The 22,619-nt window shown below is 37.9% G+C and overlaps 1 protein-coding gene across 3 annotated transcripts in view; it reads right to left on the reverse strand.

Annotated features, from left to right (window-relative positions):
- Window positions 1-15,608, reverse strand: part of zmym4.1 (zinc finger MYM-type containing 4, tandem duplicate 1) — a 38,861-nt gene extending 23,253 nt beyond the window's left edge. Inside the window, exons 1-7 of one of the 3 annotated variants that reach the window (XM_026288824.1) lie at window positions 15,141-15,608; window positions 10,416-10,982; window positions 10,034-10,086; window positions 9,774-9,938; window positions 3,459-3,531; window positions 3,089-3,329; window positions 2,717-2,846 (exon numbers count right to left, since the gene is read on the reverse strand). In XM_026288824.1, the coding sequence (XP_026144609.1) occupies window positions 2,717-2,846; window positions 3,089-3,329; window positions 3,459-3,531; window positions 9,774-9,938; window positions 10,034-10,086; window positions 10,416-10,982; window positions 15,141-15,507 (1,596 nt within the window). In that variant the 5' untranslated portion in view covers window positions 15,508-15,608. Of the gene's footprint in view, window positions 1-2,716; window positions 2,847-3,088; window positions 3,330-3,458; window positions 3,532-9,773; window positions 9,939-10,033; window positions 10,087-10,415; window positions 10,983-13,012; window positions 13,213-15,140 lie in introns of those variants that run through there. The other 2 variants (XM_026288822.1, XM_026288823.1) reach the window with 2 other exon arrangements.
- Window positions 15,609-22,619: the final 7,011 nt, after the last annotated feature.

Genomic DNA, 22,619 nt, shown 5'->3' on the forward strand with positions numbered 1-22,619 from the left:
ACGGACTCCAGCATCAGTCCACTCCTGGTGAAGCTCTTCAAAGTGTTTGAATCGACTTTGCTTGACTATTCTCAAGCTTGTGGTCATCCCTGTTGCTTTGCTTATGCACATTTTCCTATCCAATTTCTTCATTCCAGTCAACTTTGCATTTAATATGCTTTGATTCAGCACTCTGTTTAAGTAATGGCCTTCCGTGAATTACCCTCTTTGTGGAGTGTCAATGATTGTCTTCTGGACCACTGCCAAGTCAGCAGTCTTCCCCATGATTGTGGTTTCAAAGAACAAGATATTCCCAGAATTTATACTGTAGGGATTGTCATTAAAATAACTCAATGCAAATATTTTGAGATACTGGATTTTTTACTTTAATGAGCTGTAAGCTCTAATCATAAAAAAAAAAAAAAGAAATTTTTGACATCTACAACTTTTTGATGATATTCACATTTTTAATATGCACCTGTATGTGTGTGTGTGTGTGTGTGTGTGTCATATATATATATATATATATATATATATATATATATATATATATATATATATATATATATATATATATATATATATATATTAGGGGTGTAACGGTTCACAAAATTCACGGTTCGGTTCGATACGATACACTGATGTCACGGTTCGGTTCGGTTCGGTTCGGTACGTTTTAGATACAGCAAAATGCAAAAACATCTCAACTTTTCAGAATGCCGCAAGCGCACCGCGGGTCATGTGACAAGAACTAACCAATCAGCTTCATCCTTTCCCATAACAACGTTGAAAACTCAGCCAAGATGAAGGAACAGCTGATCATAGTTGTATATGGATTGCAATTTTGAAATAAATTCAGTAGCAGAGCTACTGCAAGCGATTTTTAGAGCTGCAAATCCATTTATCCTTTGCTGAAATTTCCGCGTCTCATGGAGAGAGCACGTCATTGTTGCTTAGCAAAGACAGACGCCTCATGAGCGCTTCTGCCCGAGCGCTTTGGAAAGGAGGAGAAAGACGTGCTTAGCGTTTTCCACGCGTTTTTAGGAGCGATATGTGAACGGACCCTAAGGCGCTCGCTCACTCAGCACGCGCTGAAGGCTCATTGCAAAATGTCTAATGCATTTAACAGACCAGAAATATAAGATCCTAAAATAACCAACAGGTCTGGTGTTTGGGTGCACTTTGGATTCCCTGTAAGCTATAATACTGGTGTCTAAATGCTGCAGGCATAGTTTGTTGCGTGCATGTTTCTCCTTTTTTTCGTCTTTTCCCAGATACTGACACAATAAGGTGATGTCGGCGTAAATGAGTTGACATGTTTCAAGTATTCACGCTGGTGTTTTTTTTTTTTTTTTAAAGCAATGAAGCAACCGCGCGAAGCCCTCACTATATAGGATTTTAGAAAGAATGCAGAGCACTAGTGTAGTGTGCAAACTTACCACAGTGTGGATTTCAGAAAGTGTGCAAAGACTTCACGTGCACACTTACCATAACATGGATTTACAAATAATGTTCTAAGGAGGGGCTCTCATGTCACTCTGATCGAGCAGCTCATAGATGGAATCATGCATCTCAAACAATATGTTTGAGAGTCATCTTCTTTTTCTAGTCTGTTAAACGCATTGGCCATTTTGCAACGAGCCTTCAGCGCGTACTGAGTGAGCGAGCGCCTGACTGAGTAGCCTAACATAAACATAAGTTGGTGTTTTTTTCTTCTTCGGGAGTGTCAGGGGCGTTGCCTGTTACGTCGTTTGGGTTATTGGGCTACCTTGTTGAACGCATATCATTATATTTCTCTTTTTTTTTCCAAATATAATTAATTAGTCCAACGAACCGTTCGGTATGCATAATGCGTACCGCGTACCGAACCGAAAGCGTCGTACCGAACGGTTCAATACGAATACGCGTATCGTTACACCCCTAATATATATATATATTATTTTGTATATAGACTGTGTTCTGCCTAATTGTTATTTTGAGTGGGAACAAATGAAAGCAGACTTATTATAAATAACCATAAATACAAAGTGTACCTTAAGTAAAAAAAAAAAAAGGCTTGTTGCAACCTAGATATTGCTTTTTAGTTGGATATTATTGCTTCTGTTGTACTCACTTGTAAGTTGCTTTGGATAAAAGTGTCTACCAAATAACTAAATTTAAAAAGGTGGTTACCACGCCGAAGCCTCAAGGTGGTTAAATACTAAATGGTGTTTGCTTCATTTCAAGTAAAAAGTAACTAATTTAAGACCTGCGGAGAAAGAGGTTACCGGATGTGTAACCACGATAACAGAAATCTTGACTGGATCAAATGGTTTTTGTGCAATTATGGGAACGTAAAATACCTATTTGAGTTATATGTTTGTTTTTGAGTAAATCCAGAAAAGCTAATGAAAAAGGAAGATATGTTAAAGGGCATGAAAATATCTGGATCACTTTGAACAAAACACCTGGGTACGGTTTCATAAAACAAGTTTAACAAAGTAGCCAGGCTTATTTCAATTAGTCTGACTTATTTTGAACCAAATCAATTGTCAGTAAGTTGGACTAAATGAATTAAACCATGCTTATTTGGTAAACTTGTTTTATGAAAAAGGCCCCTGTTCATCCAAATTAAAATGTTTACATGTGCCTTGTTAACAGGCCTTTAACGGCAAAACGATTTAATTTTACAGGCCACATTCTCAGTAGCTGCGATCCAGTACAGGACACAACTGCACAGATAAAGATGACCACTTACCATTCCTGTCTTATGACAAACACTGCACTTGAAGCTTAAAGCGCTGAGGCATTTCTGACTGCAGAACTCCTTCACAGTCCCTGACATATCCACCGGAGCATTAATCACATCCTTCAGGTCAAGAATATCTCTACAGGGAAAGAGGCATTTGCATCTATAAATGGTATGTTAAAAATCATTTCTGTATTTAAATTTGTATTATATATTATTCTTTGCATTTTTTAAATAAATGAGTATGTTATTATGATAGGGTTAGGTATAAGGGAGGTAAGTTAAGTTCATATTTACAAAAAGTTAGTTAAATACAATGTAATGCACCTAGTATGATCATTTTAAAAGTTAAATTTCAGAAAGCAAGACTTGTAGGCATACTTGTGGCAGTGGTGACATTGTTTCTTCTGAGGTAACTTGACCACAACATTAGAGGTGGTGCAGAGACACTGAGGTGAACAGTAGAGTTTAGGACAGCCTTTGCGCTGGAAAGCCGTCTGTCCCTTTAAGAGGACTTTGTTACATCCTGTGCAGACCACACCAATTGGATTGGCAGGGGTCAGAGAAGGAAGGGATAGTGTAGGGACTAGTGTAGGGACCTTTGCTGGAGCAGCTGGTGGAACTGCAGTCACATGAAGAAAAATTTGGAAGAAATAAAAAAGAATTTAAAATTAAATTGAACCATTTATCACCACATCTATTCACTCATATAGTAAATGGTAAAAGAACATAATATATGCAGGGTTCGTACCAATGGATGTGGCATTTCCTCCTACAGAAAAAACTGCGCTGATCTTGATCGAATCAGGTGTCTGGTTGACCTCCTGAAAACATGAACAATAAAAAAAAAAAAAAAAAGTTTAATTCATCTAATTGACTTTTTGCATTTATTTTCCAATTCAGTAGTAGAGGAAAGAAAAACTATTTTGCAAGATTGCATTATTGACCAAAAGTGATGGTATAGGCCAGTGGTTCCCAACCTTTTTCAACTCGCGGCCCACACAACCAAACACATATGTTTGCGCGGCCCACTTCAAAAAAATTAACTGACCCCGCTATTGTTGGGTTAATAACTTAGTACTCAGAAGCTAGATTTTAAACTATATTTATTGAATAAACTAGGGCTGTGCGATATGGACAAAAAAAAAAAAACTATCGCGATTTTTTGATCAATTTTGCAATTGTGCTTTTACAGTCATAAATGCATTCAGGATTAATTTGAAACATATTTCCAAAAGAAAACCAATCAAAGCTTTATCAAAAAGTTGTAACATCTCTAGAACAGACATAAGTCAAAATTATCACTATAGTGAAGATGTAAAAAAAATGTATAGACTTAAAAATAAATCCTGTATTCAGGGACTTTTTTTTCTTTTTTGCCATGCATTGTTCATAGAGCTCATTAATTGTAGCGGTGCCTCAGGTGTTTGCAGTGTGTATACAGTATGTGTATGCGCTCAGCAGTGAGAGCGCATAAATATAACGCGAAAGCACATTAAAATAATGCACGAGTGCGAATCTGTTTGCAGCAGATTTCCTTTGCTCTGTCACAAAACCGGTCGTGCTTGCTCAGATACACGCTGCTTTGCGAGGAGAGAGTGTGCACACTTAAAACGTGTCTCCTCTCACTTAAACTGCATCCTGTTCACTAACAAATTCACTCTATGCTCATGTGTTAGACATGAATTATTTTCGCACATTTTTATTTCTAGCCTTTTACCGCAGTGAGAACGCTCTGATCCGTCAACATTGGCTCAGAAAAAAGGCGCATCACAGACAGTGTGTGAACCTGGAGTTAGGCATATGCGCACGCTCAAATCGTGATTTTAGGACGTTTTCTTTTAATCGCACAGCCCTAGAATGGACTGGAAATGAACAGAAAATAATTGGCGGCCCACCTGCAATACCACTGTGGCCCACTAGGGGGCCGCGGACCACAGGTTGAAAACCACTGGTATAGGCATAACAAAACATTGTTTAAAATTAAATTCTTTTGACCATCATACTCAAAGAACCCTGTAAAAAATGTTTGATGGTTTCCACAAAAAATCGTTAATTCAATACAGATAAGAAATGTCACATAAGCAGTATATCAGCATGTGATGTTGAAGACTGAAGTAATAGTTGCATTTAAAAGTAACATGTGATAGTTTTGAAGTAGCTAAACCATCATTACAAGCATTCTGTTGTTAGAAACTGCAAAAAATATCCATTCTCCTGTGCTGATTTTTCAGAGAACTGGTATAATTACAAACATGCACATATTCAAAAAAAGACACTGTGAACGAGAAGTATGTCTAAAAAAAATTAACAATTTGGGCTGGGCAATAAATGGATTTTATCGATTAACTTGAATGTGTAGTTTACATCGATTTCTTTGAATGAAAATTGGTTTGCTTTTTACCATACGCCGACACTCCACTTAGGGCTCCCATAGTTCCTTTTGGACTCAACCCTCTCCCTGCGCGTTTGCCATAGAGACATGCTGCTCAGTGAGTGAGATTTTTCACACTACGAAATGCACAAGACTGCAGCAGCACAAGCATACCCACCAAAAAAGCAACCTGAAGAAGGGTTACGCGTTGCGTGACTCGTTTATTTTCACTTATCGCTTAAATTTCACGTGTTTTTAAATCTTGCCAATTTAAACATTTAAAAGAGTTTAAAGCATTCAAACACAAGACGCAGGAAACCTAAACCGAGTAAGCTACTCGCACGCAGTGTTCGGAGTACATGCAGAGAGCCGCGAATCGCAGACAGCAACCCTGTTTATTCTCCCATGAAGCATATACATTTAAAATATATGAAACATTAAATATAAATACATGAAACATAAATTTGACTTAAGGAACTTTTGTTCATATGTCATAACTCTAGTCCAGTCTAGTCCAGGCAACAGCTTTGTGGTACTTGACAAAGCAGTTGCGTTCAGCACAGCATTGAGGCACAGGTGGATCTTGCAAACCCTGCAGACAACATTGGACCTCAAAATGTTTCCCTTCCTGCTGCCGTATTTTCAGGTCTGGCGGTTGGTGTAGAAAGGGGCATGGAAGAGGGACATGTCAAACTGCAAAAATAAATCTGGGGTGTGGCTGCGGTGTGCCCGGACAGGCATGGGGACATCAACAGGGGTGCTAGGGGCACATGGAAATGATGAGCTCCTTCGTGGGCAAGACATAACTGGCCTCTAGCTGCTGCAACTCCTAAACACCTGGATCCGGAAATTCTTTAACGACAGGCCATACACAGCAAGAGTTTTGATTTCCTGCCTGTACATGATCCAGGCATTTGTGAGGCTGACATCTATTGCATATGCAGACATCCGCATGTACCACCTCTTGGATTTTATGGGGGTACGGTAGAGGAGGACCAGCATGTCACTTTTGTCCATGCCCCTCATATGTTGGAATTGTAGCTTTTGATGACAGCAGGACAGCTTATCAGTTTTTTTTTTTTTTTGGTGTCACTGCAGTACCGGTAGACTGAGGATATGGGCTCCACTCCCAGCGGTTGACAGCAGAGTGACGACCCTGTTGTCCTTCCACCTGAAGGCCAGGATCCAATCATCACTAGTGACGTAGTCATGCACTCCACAAGGGACAGCCTTTTTCTCCATATCCATAATGGACTTCAGTGGAGGCTTGCATTTTCTGGTGTCCCTGACTGCTTGGGGTTCTGTGGCTCACTCCTGAAAGCAGTAACCAGGAGGTTGAACAGTGACTTTGAAGAATCTGTCGCTGGTGCCAGGAATCTGGGTGTTGTCATTAAAGTGGACAAGCCTTCTCATTAGCCTGAACCTCTTAGATGACATGAGGTTTGCAACTTGAGGGATCTTGGTCTCCATTGCCCAGAAATCATCAATGGAGGGCAGCTCAGAAATCCCCATGTAGAACAGGATGGCCGCAAAGCTCCTCACCTCACCTTCAGCAGTGGTGAAAGAGGTGTTGACGTCCTTCTGGGTTGCATACAAGTTGGTTTGGTATGTTATATGCTTGATGACATGGGGGCTGAAGTAGTTACTGAAGTAATTATATGGAGTCTCAAAGAAGTCGGGGGGAATGTGCTGGTACTCAGGCAGGTCTTGGTTGTCCAGATCAACATTCTTCCAGGTGGTTTGCCTCCTCTTCTATGTGGGGCCCTTGGCTTGTGGTGCTGGCTTGTCTTCGTCGTCCTCTTCATTGTCATCATCCTCGTCCGAAAGCTCCTCCACTGCAGGCCACACACACTTCCTCTTGGCAGACGGGGCCCATGTCATTGGGCACTTGTTAGTACCGTATTTTCCGGACTATAAGTCACTTTTTTTCATAGTTTGGCTGGTCCTGCGACTTAGTCAGGTGCAACTTATTTATCAAAATTAATTTGACATGAACCAATAGAAATGAACTAAGAGAAATGAACCAAGAGAAAACATTACCGTTTACAGCCACGAGAGGGCGCTCTATGCTGCTCAGTGCTCCTGTAGTCTACAACTGTGCAGCATAGAGCGCCCTCTTGCGGCTGTAGAAGGTAATGTTTTCTCTTGGTTCTAAATAAATGTGACATAGTCCAGTGCGACTTTTTTTTTTTTTCCTCGTCATGACGTATTTTTGGAATGATGCGACTTGTACTCAGGTGCGACATAGTCTGAAAAATAATATTTTATTAACATTTTCTAAACTATAGCAAATAAACTATGATAATGCTGAAGACATGTTGAAGGTGTCTGAATAAATTTTAGTTTGACTGTGTATTTTATTTTACATTGAAGACAATGCGGTGCTATTTTAAATTTGATTAGTGGTCAACCGATACGTGTTTTTTGACAGCCGATGCCAATATCTTGGAAAGTTTGTGTGCACAGGGAATCATATTTTTAAATAAAAAATTGTAAAAATGTAAAACGTAATGTAGTGCGCAGTGTTCATAATGAAAGACAATGAAAGTTGCACGGGAGGTCCACCCATCCATAGTTAAAGCAATGAATTTAGCATTGCTCAGGTCCTACACTAGTTTGGCTTTATCTTCGCTGTAAAGGTGAGGCAGCACATTCTGACACATGCGGTCAGCTCGGTAATTGGTATCTGGGCTCCAACACACTTAGCAAATGCGTGAATCTGCCATCCTTCATATACAGTAGTAACCGAGTGTGTTGCTCACTCCCAAGTCACGTGATATGACGTGCACTTGGGAAACGGTAACTTTGGAATATAATATTTAGAACAGCATTAAAAAAGCCATTGTTATTCATTACAAATACAATTTAATCAAATGTATGCAAAGAACTTTGTTTAAATTAATAGATTAGTTAGTTAGAGATAAGTGACCTTAACCTAAACAATGGGCAGCAGGAGGCGTGAGTTCAGTGATTCATATCATGGGTGGTGTAACGCCATCTTTCGGTTCGGTTTGAGATTGTTACCCCCCTAAAGCCGGGGTAACCCGCATTTTTCATACAGCACAGTGAAAATTACATGAATATTTGTCATTTGTCATGACATTAGGCAAATGCATAAAGTGGAGTATAATTTGCTTTTATGGTTTTAAGCATTCAATTCACACATACTGACTGTCACACAGAGCACATGTGATCATGTTAGCTATGACTATGTTTGCAAGTTTTTTTTTTAATTAAATTAGTCAAAGATTTGTTTCAATTATATGAATGCATATTTGCTTAATGCAGACAGCAAACAAGAAAGTTTTATAATATTTGGGTTTCTATTACTAACAGGCCTAATATAAAAGCAACCGTTGTAATACTTTCTGTATACATTAGTTTCTTTGTTTAACCTTTCTATCCGATTATTAGACAGACTTCTATCCGTGTTAGACAGAACTGTTAAGGATGATGACGAACAAGAGAGAGTACGAGCACTGTGAGCGCTTAGGTGCTTACGCTCTCAGCACCATCAAAAAAGTCAAGCAGAAAAACGTATTGACCTAAACCGATATTTGAAAAATAATAGACAAATAAATTGAACAAACGCAAATTAAACCCATTCAAACAGGGCCCACTGTAAAATAAAATGTGTTCTCTGATTGACTTATTTGCTACTAAACTCCTCATATGAATGTATGCATGTATAATTCAGAATATTTAGTGTCCGTGGTATGAAAATGATTGCTGCGAGACGCTTCCGAAGTGAACGAGTCTTCAGAGTGTTGTCAGCGAGATCGCGAAATGCGTTAACTATCTAATTTCCAAAATATTTGAAAATTTACACACACAGGTGATTTACAAAATTTTCATTGAAAAGAAATGCTTTTCTGATATGATTTGAAATTTGAAAAGGGAGAAAAAAAGTTCCGGCAAAAGGCGGATTCGAACCCGGGTCGATCCGTCAAAATGTATGGCACACGTTTTGCATTCCGCAGCACTGGAGCTGACTGTCAAGTGTTGTCTTATGTAATCTTGACGAACCGAAAATATCACGTTTGGTGGCCAATATATATGTTTGCATGAATAATAAACAACTGATAAAATTATCCACCCCATAAATATAGTACCAACAAACTTTGATGCAATAAACAGGGTGATTTAAGAATGAGCATCCCTCCAAAAACATCTACATATGTCTCTTTACAAGTGTTAGTGTATATAATTAGTTGTCATTAAAGGGGTTATAATAGCACAATTCTATAATAAGGGGGTTATCATAGAAACCCCCTGGACCCCAACAATTTTCAAAGCCTGGCTATGGTCATGCCTGCGTCCATGACACTGGCTCACTGGGGAGTTGCCAGTTTTAATCTTAACAGCTCTTAACGCAGAGTGTGAAATCGGATGGTTAGATGTAGATGGGCTAGTATAAGACAAAACAAATAAACAAAAACAAAAAAAAACTTAATGTCTTTCCAGCATTATGGTAATAGTTTTTTTTAATCATCTTGTCTATGTCATAATTTTGACTAGTAAATAATAAAGATTGATATTAAAACTTTTGAACAATTTCTGTCACCTGAATATTTAAAGTAGAAAAAAAAAACAATTGAAATCATTTTTTTTCTTTTTCGCTCAGCCCTAAATACAATCCTCAAATCCTTTGGTAGCTTAACACTTATTTAATAAATCAGTGGAGAAACTCACAGCTGCTGGGTCAGGCTCATCTTTAATGTTTCCCACTGGGCGCAGTGACACCGATGCTTTCTCATATTCCTCATCCATTGGCTCATCCTTCACCTTCACTGACAGGGCATCAGAGAGCCGGGCCACTTGAGGATTCACCTCAGTTTTTAACACTGACAGGGTTTGCTGGATTCAGATGGAGAGAATTTTAGTTTTAGGAGTTTCCTCCATGGATTAACAAGCAACTTCTGTGTTAAACATAAAATAGTGATTGTGCTTACCACGACAGGTGGTTCAGTTTTCTCTCTTTTTATGGGTTCAGGGAGAGATTTTCCTGTTATATGTAAAAATGATGTAGGAAAAAAAGTCAAATGTTTTCCTCAGTTCTATTTAGTCAAATTAATAAGTATTTTTTTTTACAAATATTAACGATAAAGCAACATTGTACATCTAATATATGCATTTCATTTTCAATATACTAAAACATTCTTAAAACAAATATATAGGAATTCAACTACATTTTGAATTTCATGAAATGCTTTTCCATTGCTGTGAACACAATACACAGAGTCATAAATCAATATCAGTAACTACCAAAATGTGTTTACAAGTCATCTCAGCAGGACATATCTTGTAAGTAACAAGCAAAATGTTCACACTAACCTGCATCATCTGATGCATCTACCTCCATCTTCCCATCGCAATCCTCAGCCTGGTCCACATCTATAGCCATTTCACTGGTAAAGTCTTCGACTTTAGCGATCACAAGCTCTTCTGAACAATGTGCTGCATCTTCTGCGTTGTTCCTCACTTCCTTTTTCTTTACTTCTCCAGCATTCTTCTGCTCAGAGTGGTCCTGTGCACAATTTTCTTCTACCTTTTTTTCAGTTACACTGTTCTTTTCTGGTCCGTTTTGTTGGTCCACCCCTGACTGTTGTATTACATCAGGATCTTCCTTCATCTCCTCTGGAAGCTTCTCTACTTCCTCCTGCTCCACCTTTTGGGTTTCCATTATGCTGTTTTGAAGGCTTGGTTCATCTTCACCAGCTTCAGTGGCAGCCAGCAGGCATGACTCCACTGCATCTGGCTTCACATCTGAACCAGCTGCAACTCCTGGAAGTTGTTCTATAGAATCTTCACTAGCCATAATAACTAGCCTAGCCACTGCGACAGACGTAGAGCCCAGCGGTGAAACTGTCTCTGTAGACTGTGAAGGGCCTGACGTCACTCCTGAAAGTGAGAAATGAAGACATTTGTTCAGAGTAGAGTTCAGTGATAAGAATGACCTGGGGCTCTCTATCAAGTCTGTACAGTATTATCAGTGCATTATACAGCCAAACTTGCTTAACCCTGTAAGGCCCACTGTTGCAATATTACAACATAAGGTTTAACTTGACTAAAATAAAGCCGCTCATGTTTTTTGTTCTCCAAGACCTCATTTACACAACTAATATGTCATATTGTCTAGCCTTGAAATGCTATTGGATGCTAGTTTTTAAACGGTCCCGTTTTCCTGGCCATAAACTCACACATCCTGTGAACTTCCCATGAGGCACATTTTGTTTTACTGGATTGGATCAATTTAAATTCAAGAAAGCAAAATGCCTAAAATATTGTTTTTCTGTGATTAGTAATGTCTAGATCAATCAGATATTGAGGCATCATTGAATGCATTGATTATTTTAGATTTTAAGCTTGTCATGTCAGTATTGTAATTTTACAACATTGGGTAAAAGGTTTAGCTAAATTTGCTTGTGCACCTTTCACATTACATTGATGAATTGTGCTTCTCACTTGTTCAATGTGAGAAAAACTAATAAAAATGTACTGTTTTTGATCATTTACAAGCTTTAAAAGTCTGTTTTGTTACCATTTTGAGATTCAAGCAAGATTTTATGATTACTAAATGAGTTAACGTTGAAGAATATTTTTTTCTTTGACAATTTTAAACCATTTGTGCAGATCTATTTAATACTATCTGTATGTTATTTATAAAATGTCCTATTATTTTTCTAGGTTTTGCTTGTTTGCACAATTATCTGCTTGATGCATGAGGGAAAAGTGATAATGTTCTGTGGGTATCAGTGCTGTTAGCATGATAAGTAAAGGACACAATGAGGTATCAGACAGTATTGTGTGAATTCTGGGATGTGTGAATGCGTGAATCCTTTAAAACGTGTATGATTGGGATTAAAGACTGAAAACTAATCAGGTCCCCCTCCCCTTTTAGAATGTCACCAGCCAAGACTGTCTCATCATGTGCAGGATATCACTGATACCGTCTAAAATGGGGACAGAGACTTTAAGATTGACTCTGATACAAGAGAAGAAAGTTTTCAAGTCATGATGAGTGTTTTAAAGCTTTCATTCAGTTTTTCGGATTTTGCAAATGTAACCTGAACATACAATTTCTTTCTTCCATAAAAATGCCTTATCATTGTGTACTCAATAATAAGTTCAAATATGAAATGAATTACTTTCTTGAAGCATAGGCAGAATATGAAACTATTGAATGTTTTGCGACAAATAACGTTACCATTGTTTATTCACGGAAAATAATATAAAACTAACAAAAAATTTCATAAGTTATATATATATATAATATATATATATATATATATATATATATATATATATATATATATATATATATATATATATATATAAAATGTTGCAATTAACTTTTAATCATATTTACAACTGGAATTCAATTAAATTATCTTCCTCAATATTCATAACGAAACCATTGCCAATTGCGGCAACCTTTTATATACGTTAACTGCGATAAATTAGTTATTTTTCAAATGCTAACGTAACACTCCCATTACAAACCATATAAACCTCTACAGTGGACTTCAGTCTACTGTCTGCAGCAAACGCGTTTGTACTTTTGCAACTGCTACACAAGGCATCAAGTCTCAGGACTACAAACATGCATCTTTGGCTAATATCGTCACAGGCTAATACATACCATACCAAAGAATACTCCCAAATCTCAAAACTGCCTTAATTGTCTGTTTTGTGTTATAAACACATCGTTGTATGGTCGTTAGCTCGATAAAATACTCGATGTAAATGAAAAACAACAACAGAATACTGTCCAACATAAAAGGCTTTAAACTATGAAATCATAGTTAGCTGTAGCCAGACCAAGCGTATAAAGGTGAACCACGCTGCAGGGCATGCATATTTTGCAGCGAATCTCTGCAGAGATGATAAACAACACGCGGGCCAACCTTTTCAACAGTTCAAACACTCACCTTAAAACGATTGGCGTATTCTTTCAACAGTCCCTCTCAAAAGACAGTCGATAAGCAACCCCTGCGAGATGCACGGTTGATTACTTCTGCATTAAAACATCGAAATACTGCAAAAGTTGCTGGAACAGAATAAACTAGCTGGATGGGCTCGCTGGCTCTCCCGCGAAAGCTCTTCCCCTCTGCGTGCTGCAGTGCATTGTGGGTGAGGCGCACTTGGGAGGGACGTAGGCTATCGATTCATTGCCGCGAATCGGCTCCTTCGAGCAGTTCGTTTCAATGAATCAGTTACAATACAGCAACTCTACTGATTTTTCGTATCGAGTCGGTTAATGTGGTTTATTATACATGTCCGAGAAAAACAAACCGACGCAAAAAAAACAGCTAAAACCTGCCTTTTTCGCAGAGATTATCACTGTATATTATATAGCAAAAAAGTCCTCTCAGTTTCAAAACTGATTTATTTGCCATCCATCATATTTCTCAACATGTTTCAATATTTGCATGAACACAAAATGAATCACATCTGAACAGATTTCACAGATATGTGATGAAAAATAAGTCTTGAAACTGATTTTGTACAGGCTTCTTGACGTAGCGTAATGGTTTAATGATCTACAACAAAATAGAGCAAGTTTTGGTGATAACTAAACAAATATTTTAAATATATTAAATTACTATATTAATTACTATTATACTGGTTTCCTCCTAGAAATAACATAAAAAAGCTAGTCTGAAATATAAATTTATACGTAAACTGACCACCAAATGCAAATTTCAGATGCCATCTTTATTTTATTAGCTCAACCATCACAGAATGAAACGCACAGGAGGATTGTGGGATATCAAAAGCAGTGAAGGATACATCAATGCTGCCTTCAAAATTTCTTAAGAAGGTGGTACCTCGGGAGAAAGGAAGTAATCCCACATGTAATGATATCCCACAATCCTGTGCCTTCCATTCAATGATGCTTGAGTTAAAAATAAAGAGAGCTTCAAAAATTTGTGTTTGGTGGTCAGTTTGTGCTTAAATCTATATTTATGAATAATCGTTTTGCACTTTTGATGTTATTTCTAGCGAGAAATTTGTATTATAGTAATTAAATATTAGTTAGATCACCAAAACTTGTTGTATTTTTGTGGTAGATCATAAAACCATTTTACTGCCCCAGAAGCCTGTCCAAAAGGTGCCTTCGTGCAAAAATGCTGCCAACAAAGTCATTGCCTCATAAGACAGTGAGGCAGCAAGACAGTTGCCTAGAAGTAAAGCAGAATTTGGATTCAGTCGTGCCCTGATGCCTTCCCGCCCTGAGAGCTCACGGGATGCACCAAAAATATCTTAATTTGTGTTCCAAAGATGAACGAAGGTCTTCCAGGGTTTGGACAACATGAGGGGGGAGTAATTAATGACAGAACATTCACTTTAAATCAGTGGTTCTCAAACATGTCCTGGAGGAACCCTAGCCCTGTATACTGTGTGTGTCTCCCTTATCTAAAAAACCGTATTCAACTCATCAGCTCGTTGGCAGAGACTGCAAGACATGAATTGGAACACAATGTGCAGGGCTAGGGGTACTTCAGGACAGGTTTGTATGTCTCCCTGTTTCAGACACACCAACTTCCAAGTATTGCAGTCTCCACTAATGAACGGAATCATGCATGATAGATGAGAGAGACATACAAATTGTGCAGGGCTGTGGGTACTCCAGGTGAAGGACAGGTTTGAGAACAACTGTTATATAAAATCAATGTCAAATTTGCAATTTTGGTTTTCAGGGAAAACTGCTCTCTCTTGGTCATGTCATGTTATAAATATAAAAGGCTATCTTTTGACCGGAGTATGTTTCTTGAGTGTGCAGATGCACTCCTTTGTTTTGATTTCTCCAAGAGATTGTTTCACATACAAACAGGCTGTGGGAGCCTCAAATGGGTCAATCTTGTTCCCGTCAATACATTATCCATTATCAATGTGCCCTTATAAATGAATAATGTATTAAAGGGTTATAAGTTATAATACATTTTGTATGGTACATGTAAGAATGAAAATATCACTTTAAAAGTTCTATGTCCATACATTAACCCCCACCCCCCACACACTCACTCACTCTCACACAATCCCAGTACCACCCACTTTTTAAAACGAAGTTAGGCCACTTATGACCAACATGTCTCCGTGCGGCGGACGGGTGACCCGATGAAGCGGCTATGTGCACCGAGGGAACCGCATCGACTCTGAGTCTCACTTGGTTTTTGCTTTTGCATCCCATGTTGACCTCCATTATGTCTTCTGGACGATAATCTTCCGGTGTGAAGTGAACGCTACACACCACTGCGTTTTTCGTAGCAGATGCACTGGTAAAGTTCCGTCTCTTCGCCTGCACAAAACGCACCCAGGCACTGAAGATATCACCGTGCTTTTTCTTGTCTGGAAATCTGTGGACTCGATGTCCTGACTGGCTGCAGTTTGTGCAACCTCCATAAACACAATAATTTACCATGACGATGATAACCTGAAATAGAAAACTACCGAAAACACACTGACTCACAAGCGCTCCTACTATATACCGACCTAATCTGAACTGAGCAGTTGTGTTGCCAACTTCTTTCAATTGAAAATAGCTAAACCCCGCCTGAAAAGTCTCTAAATGACGTCACGTGGTAATTAGCATATTCATGACGTAAGTGCGTCGAATTGTATTGCGCTCACATACTGCATTTTAATGCAGCCAAATTCTCAATAAAACTGTTTTTATTAATATATTTGAATGTTTCTGTTGCAATTATAATAATCTGCACTAAAATCCTATTCACAACATTGTTTAACGAAATCAAATGCACATACGATTAAGAAAATGTAAAAGAGAGTTAGAAGCAACAGAAAATACATATATATTTTAATTAAAGTGCTGCTTCTCTCTGCGCTCATTGAAAACTGCAGATGGATAGAGAGAGGCGCGCGCTGGGAAAGAGAGACCTCGCGCTCGTGCTGCAGAACCGGAGACTTGATCTCTAAATAATTGGTTTGTCCAAGAAAGTTGATAGATTTGTCGCTAGTCCCCTTTTTTAAGTCGCTTAATCTAGCGACAAAGTTGATAAGTTGGCAACACAGACAGAGCCCGGCAAACACCCCCCCCCCCCCCCCCTTTTGACGTTCACAAAGTGTTTATTTTTTTACTGTCAGAGAGTGTCACTTTTTCTACAAAGTTTGACATGAGTCATGTCTTGTAAAAAAAAAAAAAAAATCCTGCATTAACTTTTCATATGATATTTTCATACAAGGTAATATATTAATTTTGAAAAAAAAGGCTCTTTAAGACGATGGTTACACCAGAATAGTCGCCATTTACTTACCCTCAAGTTGTCCTAAACGTGTAGAAATGCCTCTCTTTTGCTGAACTCAGAATTAGTAGTTCTAATTAGTAGATCTGATCCACTTTAAATGTTGACTGTATTTCATAAGTGTCTGTGTGAGTGCGTTGGTTCGGGCGGTTTACAGGGACACACATTATATAATGACATGGGTATGACAGAGGTGTTACAGTGTGAAGGTGGTTTATGGACACAGCTTCCCTATAAATCTAAACATACTAAATGTTTTTTTTTTTTTTTTTTTTGAAAATCTAAATGTTTTCTGTAAATGGTAGATTTAGGTGTAGGGTTGATGAAGGGCAAAAAAGTACAGTATGAAAACCACTACGTCTATATGGAGAGTCCCCAATAAACCACCAGTACCAACATGTGTGTGTGGGGGGGTGTCAGTTTGTTTTTTAAGGGGCTGCTGCAAGCCACTTCAAGGGCAGTTGCGGTGCAGGGTGCCTCCAAATACTTCAGGAAACATTGGCAGCACAGGATGTTTTACTAGCAGAAGCAGCAAACCCACTTTGAGATCCTTCCACAGCAACATTAATGTAGCTCAAACAGTACAGCACAACCCTAGCAACACCAAAGTCATGGGGAAAGAAAAAATTTAAACCTGAAACAAATTGAATGCACTGCAAAGCCCATAATACACAAAGTTAATGCTGGTGAAAGTCTCTCTTTTTTTGAAGAGTTGATAGATTTCATGGAAAATCTTGTATGTATGATGGTACACATGCTGGATGATACATCCATCCAGTCAGAGGATATTTAAGACGTTTGATATTTTGAGCCATTTTTTGTGATCAGAATAACTTCAAAATCTGGTATCTATGTATTATCCTCTGTCATTTAGTGTATAATGTCTGTTTTTTTTTACTGTTTGACTATTACAAAGTCTGTGAGTGTGTTTTAAAAAGTCAGTGTATTTCAGCCTTAAGTCACTTTGGATAAAAGATGCCAGATTCCCTGTGTGATTTGATCAGAGCGACCACTTGCTTACACTGAAAACAGGTTTCAGGCAGGGTTTTATTTCTTCTGAAGTTACAGTGAAGACAGTCATCATAAAGGAAAGCCATCAGAGTGCCTCTAATCAGTCAGTTTGTTTGAGCCGAGATTGGTTGAGAGGATGTTTTATCTCAAGGAGCACATTTGAGAAAAACAGATTGACAACCATTTTTTGCTCTTGTTGTCATAAGTTGTTCAGTCTTCCACAAATTAGAAATGCACCACAATTAGTTGTATTAGAAACATTTAAGTGTTTAAAAATAAAAATTTCAACCATTATTCCATTACATTTTCATTAAAAAAAAAAAACTACTACAGATGACACATAAAAAAAAAGCAGTTTGTGTACTGCATCATGAGTAAGTTTTTGCCACTGAATACAAACATAGGAGCTCACAATAGTTCTTATAAGGTTTACAAGTTGATGTTTAAAATCAAGTCCCCCATGGAGAAAATTAATTGGTTCATGAACTACTTTGTGCTGCATGCTAGATGCATGCCTCTAAACTTCAATGTCATCAGTAACATCACCAACAGATACATATATACAAGAAAAATTTCAAAACCTTTGCTTCTGAAATGACTTTGTAGTTTCAAACGATAGCACCATGTCCGCAGTTTTCTGGTTTTCCAGGTCTGTTTGTATCCTTGTGTCTTTACGACTATAAAACGATAAGTAATGTCTGGTGAGAATATGTAAAACATACAAGCAAAGTAAGAAATTTTCCAAAAACAAACTGCACAAAATAAAAGCATTTGAGGTTGATCAAGGTTAAAAGTAACCAAAGGGCTACGTTCGGAGACGACGAAAATAGAACACTACTTGCATATTGTGTGAAGGGTTAATATCAGGAAAAATAACAAATTCTAAAATAAATTTAACTTTCATAAAAAGTATTCAACTCATTAATTATTAAAAGGGACATCAGATGTCCTTTTTCCACAAGTTGGTATTCTTTAGGGTCTTAATGAAATGTCTGCAAAGTACTGATTAAAATTCCTCAATGGTCATGTAAAACCACACCCTATTACCTCATCAAACAGCTCTGTTCACAGTGACCATTTCGATGCATATTTTTTTAAATGATAATAAGCTACTGCTCACCCCGCCCCTCTCTTCAATGGGGCTGTTCACAGATATATTTATATATGTAGATGCCTCATTAAAGACTGTTGGGCCGCTATACATAATTATGTTATCTTAAGTTGCTTGCCAATGTAATGTTCAACTTGTCGTCATTCACCAAAGTAATCAATGAATATTCAAAAGATGCCACGAGCCTGCACAGAATGGCTCAACGGCTCTGTGAGAACCTACAGTATGGTGAATGACATCAGGTTGACCGTTCCAAGATGGCAGCTGCATCGACGCTTGCTCTAGTCATTTGTAAGTTCTTATTAAATTAGAAACTACTCTAGAGGCTTAGTAACTACGTTCTAGTTTGTAACTAAATCTATATTTTTTTCGGTTGCACCAGTTTTTCTTAAGGCATGACATAGGTAGTAGTTTGTAAGCTCGCCGTAAAAAAATGCGTAGTCGTATAATATGACATTTACCCTAAATCATCCAATAGAAACCATCAAAGACAAGAGCAGAACTTGTTTAAATGCTATGAATTTTAATTTATCCTTCATTCTAACTTCTTTTGTATCACGTCGTAGGCTATACTAACAGTAAAAATATAAACGTCGTAGGCTATACTAACAGTAAAAATATAAACAAGTTTCCACTAAAAACTGTCCCTTTTTACAAGATGCAAAATTAGTCTATGATGTCCAAAGAGTGTATGTGAATTTTTTTGCACAAAATACCCCACAGATTGTTAGCTTGCTAAAAATGCTACTTTTAGGGGTGTAAGCTAAAATTTACAGTTTTTGTCCCTTTAAATGCAAATGCACTGATTATCCCTGCCCCCTTTTCAGAAGAGGGCGGAGCTTCAAGAGCTCATCTCATTTAACTCTCACTGTTGCTGTTTGGGGATTTTGTCACCAAATTTTACCATACTACTCTGTGCATTAATTTTGGTATGACTTTTGTGTGTTAAAACAGGATGTTCATGCACAGGTCATGTCAACCAGATACTGAGAGAGACTGCATCATCGTGTCGTGTGCTGGGATGCAGTATTTTGAGTGTGTTGACTGAAATAAGTATGTATGAATAAAATTTTTGTTTTTGGTAATTCATATCTCTTATGAACAGGATAGGGATGCATTTTGGTGACACATTAAAAAAAAATCCCAACATTACATGTCTTTTCATCTTTTTCATTTTGTTATATTTTTAAACTGTCAATATTTGTAAATTATATATATTTATATATATATAGAGAGAGAGAGAGAGAGAGAGAGAGAGAGAGAGAGAGAGAGAGAGGGAGGGAGGGAGGGAGGGATGGATGGATTGATAGATAGATAGACACACACATACACTTTACCATATTTACCTGTATTTACTTTGTTTTCATTTTTGTCTTTTTAGGGTTATTCTTGAGATTTTCTGAGGGAGGGGTTCTGCTCTGTAGTGGTGTTCAATCTTATATTTAATATGCAATTAAACACAGCATTCCTATTTATGATCATTCTGGTAGCACTTGTGAGGCAGTCTGGCGTGAAATGATTGGTACAAACATAGAGGACATAATGACTTTTTTTTCTGGGACATTTAAGCGACTCAGTTGGAGAGATTCTATTGAGACTCTGTTCGTTTTATAACCTTTATATGAACACTTTAGAATGCTCTGTAATGTCAGGAACATTTTCTTCCTTTTATATATCAGCACACAAAACCTTATGTCTTCATTGAGATTTATTGTAACAACATAAATTATGATTCACATGCATTGCTTGAGAGCAAATATTTAAACTAGTGTTCAAATTGGTAAATACAGAACTTGTCATTTATCATATGACACACATCAAATTATGAAATGCTACAATAAAGGCATAACACTAGGAAGTTAATTGCACCATTTGACCCCTCTGGGATTTTTCTATCTGTTTGGGGATCTTTGGATCTTGTTGAAGTCTCAGAGTGTTGACTTTGTTATCTAGCTCATCCATGAAACCCTCATCCACAGACTCACTGTCCCGGTCTTCTTCCTGTCTGGAGCCCTCTGCAGGCAGGAACACATGCAGCTGTGTTCGAGGGGCGCTAGATGAAGAGGTAGCTAAATGCTGGGTGGGAAAGCAAGTCTTTCCTCTGACAGATAAAGTCTCTAGGTTTATGGGCTGCCTCACTAAGGCCTGCAGTCCTCTGCTCTCTGTGGACCGCAGCTGACTGTGACTAAAGGCCTGTCGAACCTTTGGAACCGGCTTCAGAGGCTGAGAGAAATGCATGTATACTTGATGATAGCTCTGCTGAGGCGTCTTTGTGTTCTCAAGTGTCTTGCAGGAGGGAGAAGATGGGCCACGTTTGTGTAGAAGGGGTCGGCATTTTTTGGAAAACCCCTCCAAAGCAGCTCCCTGTCCTGGCGTGAACAAGCAGGGCTCACTGATACTGTGAGATCAGAGGGGACCAAAACAGACACGTGAGGTTCAATATAATATATTCAATTCTAAAGCTGATGGAATGAAAGCATAATGTAAAAAAAAAAAAAAAAAAATACTACCATTCAAAAGTTTGGAGTCTGTAAGATTTATTTGTCAAAGGAATTCATAATACATAAGGACACATTAAATCAAGCTGATCAAATTAAGCTGACAATAAAACACAAAAATTATTGCGAAAGACTTCTATTTGAAATTAGCGGTTTTCAACATTGATAATAAAAATAAATGTTTCTTGAGCAGCAAATCAGTTTAGAATGATTTCTGAAGGATCTTGTGACACTGAAGACTGGAGTAATAACTGCTGAAAATTCAGCGTTGCCATCACAGGAATACACACACATATATATTAATAATAGAAAACAGCAAAAATTGGAATAGTAGGCTATTTTGCTGTATTACTGTTTCCACTGCATTTCTGATCAAATAAATGCAGCTTTAATGAGCATAGGAGACTTTCAAAAAGAACTTTTCTGCCTTTTTTTTCCTCCCAAACTTTAACATGTTAAATCCTGGCTGTAATACATTTTTGACAACTTTGAAAAATTAATTGAGCTGTCAGTCCAGATGGCACAAGATAGGCCATTAAATTCTTATATATCAGTCAGTCAATCAATACCAATCCAACATTAAATATGCAGGAATGATTCAATATATATACACACACATTTTTTTTTAAATATATATATAGATTCCCTCCCCTGCTAATTTCATAATATGGCCAGCACATCATATATTGTACATCTTAAGCACTGGCTGCTAATGTAGCTGCTGTTGTTGTTTTTTCCAATGAGCTGTTTGGGTGTGTTGCCATGTAAGAGGAATGTTTCTCAGGTTTCTAAAGCATTCTTCGTTGTGCATGGAGCTGTAACTAAACTCACATTTGTACAGGTTCAAGTTGAATGCAAATCCCAACAAATTTAAAACATTTTAGGGATTGCACTGCTAAGTATTTCACTTGTTTTAAAATTTAAAACCAATTTAAATGTAAAATAATTAAAATAAGATGTAAAGTTCTTTTAAAGTATATTTTATTAAAACATTTAAATATTATAAATGTATAATAGTATAAATATTACAAAGATTTTTTTTTAAACAAGTAATTTTAATACCACGTACAGTCCCCAGTTCTGTAGCTATAGCTGATGCTAAACCCCAGGTTTCAAGGCACCAGATATCAGCTTACTTGAGAGGCACTGTGGTGGTCCGACAATGTGTTGAACTGGACAGTGATGGAAGTCTGAAATCATCTCTCCCCCGCGAGGAAGGCAGTGGAAGCACAGAACTGGAGAGCAGGTACGTCCGGACCAGAGTGCGATTTCTCTGCATTGCCCACTGATGCTTTAACTCCACGGTGTTCATGCTCAGTCCAGATGGTCCCCTGGTCGCACTCATATCTGCCCGACAGCCCCAGACAGACTGCAGCCGCCCCTCAGGAGAGCATGTGTCCATATACACTGATCAATCATTCATGTGCATTAAAAATACATCAGGCAAGCCCATTGGTCGCACACCACCAAATTCTCCCTCCCTGTCTCCCTTTCCCTGATTCTGTTGTCAGTTTACAGCACACAGAAAGACTTGAGCATTTCTGAGATGTCTTGGAACATGGGTTTATCTGATGCCAGGGTCATCATTAAATCACCATCAACTCAATAAATCCCAATGCTGGCAAACAAATTGTGTGTTGTGTGAAATATG

This window comes from Carassius auratus, chromosome 19 (genome assembly GCF_003368295.1).
Source record: "Carassius auratus strain Wakin chromosome 19, ASM336829v1, whole genome shotgun sequence".
NCBI lineage: Eukaryota > Metazoa > Chordata > Actinopteri > Cypriniformes > Cyprinidae > Carassius > Carassius auratus.